Source organism: Orycteropus afer, unplaced genomic scaffold, assembly GCF_000298275.1.
Source record: "Orycteropus afer afer isolate SDZICR_OR568_19922 unplaced genomic scaffold, OryAfe1.0 scaffold00223, whole genome shotgun sequence".
Classification (NCBI taxonomy): Eukaryota; Metazoa; Chordata; class Mammalia; order Tubulidentata; family Orycteropodidae; genus Orycteropus; species Orycteropus afer.
The window spans coordinates 3,254,446-3,261,652 of NW_006921810.1; the positions used below are offsets into that span (position 1 = coordinate 3,254,446).

Genomic DNA, 7,207 nt, shown 5'->3' on the forward strand with positions numbered 1-7,207 from the left:
ATAACATGAGTCCCCTTTCGTAAGCAAACCCTCCTTTATTTTTTATGAAAGTGCTGGGTAAATTCTTAGTTATTTCCTATTAGCACCTATTTTCAGTTCAGTAAAGAGTTTGTCTTTTGTCTGAGCGTCTTGTTTGGTACTGGAAATTAGTTTTGACTTGTTTTTGTATGCTGGAATTCTTTTTTCAAATCTCTATCATTGTGGTCTCATGAAATACTATGTTATTTACTGAATTTCTTTTCTTTCCTTCTTCTTCATTCCCTTCCCTTCTCTCTTTCATTGCTTTTTAATATAATTTTGAGATTACTCCAAATCTAGCCAATGGGAGACTTCCTTCAGAACTTTATCTGTGTCCTTTTGGCATGACTTTCCTAGTCTTTGGCATAGTGCCTAAGGCATTTGACTGCTAACAAGGGGGCTAATGGTTCAAACCCACCAGCCACTCTTCGGAAGGAAAGTTGGGCAATCTACTTCCGTAGTGCTACTGTGACAGAAACTCAGGGAGGGGTCACCTGAATCTGACTCAGCAGCAGTGAGTTTGGTTTTTGGTTTATAGTTTTTGAAAGCATATTTACTTTATAGCGCAACAAGATGTTACAGAATTCTATTTTATAGTTCTTGCCCTATATCTGAAATCAGGTTTCTTAAAAAAGCCTGGTTTCCTTTCATTTAAAACAGTATTTACAGACCCCAGTCTGGGTACTAAAGGTACTCATTGCTATTAAGGTATTACTGCTTCTTGAGACAAAAATAACTACTGATAATTTGGGAAAATCAGTAGAAATGGAAGACAGATTACTTTTTATATATTAATTAAAATAAAAAATGAATATAGTTAAGAACAAATTTTTTATCACTTACAATAAATGTAGAATACTACCACAGCCTCTCAGATACAAAATTAAATATTACATTTTTTGTTTTGTAAAAAATACAATTAGTTAGGACAGAACAGGTTTAAAAGTCATATGATTAGAAGCAGTCTAGCAGTTAGAAAATAAATCCTGTTGAATAGAAGGAGTCTCTCTCTGGTAATTCATATTTCCTTTTCTGTTCTTTCTACATTCTAGGATGTGACACTTTTACTTCAGTTCTCTCTTCTGTATTTATCTTTTAATCTCTTTGAGACTCCTAATTCTACCTATATCTCTTAGTAGTTTGTTATTGATCCCATTTTTCTGTTTCCCTTTGTTAGGAAAACATGTTGGCATGTCCATGTCAATCCATCCTGGAAGTTTGAGAGGTTAGATTATGGGTACCATAAATGCTTATAAATTCTCAAGTTGGAAGGGCATCTTTGGCAGTTTTCTAGTTTATCCAAATTTAGGATGTTGTTTCATAACAAATGGTAGTAGATTATCCTTAAACTAGTGAGTATACAAAAAATTACCAAAAACTATCTTTGATAAAGATTGGGGTTCTAGGATTGCTCTATAGTTTTGTCTGAACCCTGGCTTTCTGTACCCCATTAGTACAACAAAGAGTTGCTTGGAATAGTTCCTGGCTTTAAGATTCTCTTATCCTTTTACATAATTCTTTTTGCTCTCTGTATTGGCCCAATTTCCCATGGAAACATTTCTTTGGGAAACACTCTCTGTGTCTATTTTTAGGTCATATTTTACCAGTAATTTAATGTTTTATAAAAGCTTTAAGTAAAATCTTAACAAAAACCAATGGTTTATTTTTATGAATTCCTTGTGAGTCTTTTTCTAGACTCATAGTTTAGTAGTTTGTTAATTTTTGACAGTGTTTGTGAGGCCTGGAAAATGAAAAAAACAATTCCTTTTTTATAATTACAGTTAGAAAACCCAAAATCAATATTGTGTTTAACTTTAATGTGAGATATTTTTTGAATTATGTTTTGATTATTGAAGACTGTGTTTTCTTTCCTATTAAGCATACCCTTGGGGAAGTCTGGGTGCAGAAAACATCTGAAATGAATACAGATAAACAATATTTTTGTCGCACACATTTGGGACATCTTCTAAATCCTGGAGACCTGGTGTTGGGGTTTGTATTACTTAATAGTATTTTAAACTGCCGATGAGAATTGCAAATTTTCTCTGGGAGCCAGCAAAGCTGCCTACACTACTAATGTTGTTTACCCCAGAAAGAATTTAATACTCTTTAGGAGGCTTTTAACTCATTTTATTATTGATAACTAAATTAAGCTGTGGATTGGGTAGAACCTTTTAGTTTTCCAATCTTAAAGAGTCATTTATTCCAAGTTTTTGTGTAATTGAATCCTCAAATTGATCTGTATTTATTTTTACCATGAACTACAGAAGCACATTTGTACAGTAAATTGCATGTGTTCATTTTAGGTTTGATTTGGCCAACTGTAACTTGAATGATGAGCATGTCAACAAAATGAAGTCGGATAGAGTCCCAGATGTGGTAAGGCTTTAGATTTTTCCCATATTAAAGAGGCTTGATGCTCTATGGGTAAGATAAATGAGTTCACACTTTTTAAAATAAATCAGTTCAGAGGTTTTTTTTTAAATTACAGCTAAGGTATAATAGCAAGTCTTCATTTTAATTCATTTTTTCTTGGTGAGATAAATCAAAGATTTATTGACTTTTCAGTTACTTTTATAAACAGATTTTTATTCTCTGTCAAAATGTTTACTACAAGAGCAAATATAATTTTGCAGCTAAAATGATGACCTTTAAAATATTTCAGGTCCATTCTTACTAAGTTCACCTTATTTCGTGTAGTGTTCAGTTAAGAAAGCATCTAGAGTTAAAACTGTGATTCAAAGTTGAATGTAATTGCAATTGAAAGTAATCTTCACAGCATCAAGTCTTGGAGAAAATTACTTCTGATAAACCTGTTAAATTCTAACATGATGAACTTACAAGATTTATGACCAACAGTGAATGTGAAATCAGTGTGAAAGACCCTATATCCTGCTTGCTTAGTATCTTAAAGTAAGCATTGATTTCTTTAGCTGTGGGTGGAAATGCAGTTATGGTAACAGAAGAACCTCTTCCTCACCAACCACTTGTACTTTTATTTCTTAATAAATTAGTAAATAGAAGCATGGTTTTTGTATGTCTTAATAAGTAATTCTGACAAGGTTAGAAGAAGAGATCAAGATGGTCTGAAAAATGTTTGTACTCTATAAAATTATTCACTCCATAATTATTTGTTGAATACCATGTTAGGACATATAATTGTGAAAGTCTTACTTAGTGTTTTAGGTGTGTGTTGATGGGCAAAAAGGGGGAGAAGTGTCTGCCTATGATAATTTTTTAGAATGATTTATAGTAATAGTAGCTAAAACTGAAATGGTTTTAAAAATTCACAATCTTAATTTTCAGTGCCTGAAAATGTTTAGTTAGTTAATTTTGGCAGTTATACAAATCATACCTCAATAAATACATGGAAAAAATTGTCCTCTCGACACTACCTCTTGATCCTTATTCATGTCCCGTGATGTGTTGCCAGTGTCATCATGATACCTTTTCCCTAATATTCTCATAATCTTTCATTTTTTAACTTTAATGGATTTTGAGACCCTGCTATATAGTTCTTGATTTCTGTGACTTTTCAAATACTTCTGTTACCTTTAGGTGTTAATCAAGAAGAGCTATGACCGTTCCAAACGTCAGCGTCGTAGGAACTGGAAACTGAAAGAGCTTGCAAGAGATAGAGAAAACGTGAATACAGATGATGAAAGGTCCCACTTTTCTTTAGACCTAATGTGTTATATCTTAAAGGAAATCCTTGTGACAAATAGTCATGATTTTTATATGGTAAAGATTTGCACATAGCCTGAAGAGTGTTTTCTACCCACTAAAGCTGACTTTCTTCTGGTTTGCGTGTTATACCTGGTAACAATTAGTAATTCCACAGTCACGGTATTCTTTCTAGCTTTGAGAGTTTACGCTGAGAAGACTTAAAGATCGGACTTATTTTTACAGTCTAGTCATTATTAAATACCAGCTTTTAATTATAAAACTTCTTAAACATATTGAAAATTTTAAAGAATTAATATGATAAATACTCATATTTCCTCCACCTAGATTCAATAGTTGTTAAAATCTGACCATATTTACTTTATTTCATTCTGTACACATATTTTTTGCTGAACTGTTTGAAAGTAAGTTGCAGATATCAAGACCTTTTACCACTGAATACTCCATCTACTAAGAATAAAGACTGTTAACACACCTGGAAAAATAACAGTAACTCCATAATATTATAAAAGCTGGGTATATTTTTTAGTGAAAGGTCTTCAAAGGCCCTACTGATCACTTAGTACTTAGGAACAGTGTAGGTAAAATGAGAGGTGGCATTAATACTATTATTAAAAATTGTGATTAAGATTGGAACTTGATACAATTTTTGATATAAATTCCAGTTTTACTATGTAGCAAATAAAATTGCATGAAATTATGTGAAAATAAACATGTTTAACTGATGAGAAATACTGGCTTTTAAAGATTTATACTTTCAACATTTTATGTCTGTACTTTAAAAATATCTAGAACAATTTATAGTAGTAAAACTGAAAAGTTCTTTAAAATGTTAATCTTACAAGCCTAGAGTCTAATATTTATCTGAAAAAATTTAAAAAGAATAGTACAACAGATTTTAAATTGTGATTTATGCAGAAAGCATAATTTTAGATTTCATAATTCATTTAATGATAAGAAAATAACACAGTAGGAAGACTGTACTGTGAATAGAATGAATTGACTTTATTATGTTTAATTTTATATATATTCTGTATGCCTAAATATAAGGCAAGCTTTCTTCCCACTTGTTTCTCTTATTGTTATCGTCTCTTGTTTGAGGTACTCAGAAATTACTTTATTTTGAATGACAGTATAATTTAGGGGAGACAAGTTTTCCTGAAATAACCTCATTCAGTATTAATTTTAGATTCTTATTGAGATATTAAATTGAATAAGTATAAAGGATTTACTTATTTAACACAGATTTACTAATAATTTCTAAGTTTATAACACGACAGTTACAATGTTGTTGTAAAGCAGTTGTAAAGTTAAAGATAATCAAAAATAACAAATGAGTACCTGTTCTGGTTACCTAGTACCGCTCTGACAAGAAATGTACCACAAATGGGATGGCCTTGATAAACAGGAGTTTATTCTTAAAATTTGGAGACTTTTAAGTCCAAGTTCAAAGTGCCAGGCTCTAGGGGCTGGGTGAAAGCCCCTCAACCTTGGGGTCCAGCTCCGCCTCCTGCTCCCGGCCCACTGGAGCTAGAGGCATTTCTTCACTCAGACAGCTATAGGCTGCTGAGGCTGAGAAGCCCCAAGGTTGACAAGTAAAAAGGCACAGTCCTGATGTTACCAAACCACATGGCAGGTCATTAACTTAAGTCCATTGTATGTCCTAAGGTCGGTAGAGCATAGCAGGCTGCTGAGCTATGACATGGCTACATGTAGGATCCAAGCGTGCCGTAGGCTAGAGACCATTCCCAAGGCTTCTCCTTAAATACAGGAAGCTGACCACCTCCCAAAGGCAGCTACTCAGCTGCGTGTGGTAGATCCCACCATGGAGTTGATTGCCAGTCTCATCATGGGTAAGAACTACCACCAGTTGCCCAGCCACTCAACCAGGCCCAGCCAAGTTGACACACAAACATAACTACCACACTACCTATGATTTGAAATAAAACATTACTCAGTGATGTCAAAGAAATTGCTTCTCGAACAAGCAGAAATGAAGATAACGTGCAGTCTAAAAACTGTATTGGTTGTTTCAAAAAGTGGGCTTATTGATTATGAAGAGACTGATGTCTGAAAAATGAAGAGTTTAAATAAAATGATTTCATAAAATATGAATGGGAAACAGCAATATTTCTAAACTACAATGTTTCAGTATAATATAATAATAGAAATCTATATGTATGTTAAATGAATCAGATTTTATTGCTTATTTGACTTACTCTACTTCTAGTCTTAGTCTTTATATATATATATATAAATAGGGTTGCTGTGAGTTGGAGCCGACTCCACAGCACCTAAGTAACATTGAATTGGCCATAGACTTTTTTAGGAGAAAGGTAGAATAGGGAGTCATCTTACTGACCTTTATTTAACATCACTTTATATTCAGTTATGTATTTTTTAAAATCTTGTAATTTTAAAATAACAAGAAATTTAAAACCTAATTCAAAATATTTAATTAGCATTCATAATTTGACTTGCAAATATTTTTTAAAATTTTAATACTTGGAGAACATTTGCTGAAAATAAAACACAACTTTGTGCCTTCTTGGTAAAGATGAAATACTTTAAATTTTTTTTTTTTTTTGCCCTCTACAGACAATACCAAGATTTCCTTGAAGATCTTGAGGAAGATGAGGCAATTAGGAAAAATGTCAACATTTACCGAGGTTGGTATTTGAGTCGTGTTTGACTTAAGCCATATCTTCTGTATATGAATTTATTACTGCCACATGAGTGTTTTGATACGTTGAACTTTAATTATCATTGTGTGTGTATGTGTGTTTATACTACCCTGTAGTTCAACTTTTATGAAAAGTGTTTGCAAAGCAGTAAAACATGAAAATGTTGTTTTCTGTACAATATTTGATATCATTTGCATCTCAGCTCAATCCCTCAAATGGCTGGCCTAATGACAGTTTATTTATACATTTATGTACTTCATTCAATGCATATTTGAATGCCTGCTCTAGATATGATACAGAGGCCTCAGATCAAACATAGATTAAAAATGGGGGGGAGGCGTATAGGTGTTTTTGTATTTCTGTATTTTCATACATTTGAAATCTTTCCTTTTGTATTTTTTTATTAGATCCTACCATTCCTGTGGAAAGTGACACAGATGATGAAGGAGCACCTCGAGTTAGTCTGGCTGAGATGCTTGAAGACCTGCATATTTCTCTGGATGCCACTGGTGAAGAGGGTGCATCAATGATGACATAATGAGATCATGCTGTAGACTTCATATCTGAGTACCTTAGGAAGTTGGGCAAAATAATCTTTTCTGACTGTTCCTGTTTCATCTATGCCTCTATGTTGAAAGAAGAGAAATTTAGTCTTAAACTTGAATAAATAGAATATTTTGATTGCTCACTCAAAGCACTGGAAAAGATTGATGGCTTTGAAGTTTCAGATAACAAAAGAATATGGAGAATGTAGTTATTGCTAATATCTAAGCCACTTCTGAACTTGGAGAGTTTTATCATTTTGCTTTTTATATGAAGCA

General features: G+C 32.8%; 1 protein-coding gene across 1 annotated transcript in view; it reads left to right on the forward strand.

Annotated features, from left to right (window-relative positions):
* Positions 1-6,924, forward strand: part of NMD3 (NMD3 ribosome export adaptor) — a 50,794-nt gene extending 43,870 nt beyond the window's left edge. The window contains exons 11-15 of the mRNA XM_007948769.2: positions 1,898-2,010; positions 2,325-2,397; positions 3,577-3,683; positions 6,301-6,371; positions 6,794-6,924. Coding sequence (XP_007946960.1) covers positions 1,898-2,010; positions 2,325-2,397; positions 3,577-3,683; positions 6,301-6,371; positions 6,794-6,924 — 495 coding nt within the window. The remainder of the gene's footprint in view (positions 1-1,897; positions 2,011-2,324; positions 2,398-3,576; positions 3,684-6,300; positions 6,372-6,793) is intronic.
* The last annotated feature ends 283 nt before the right edge of the window (positions 6,925-7,207 follow it).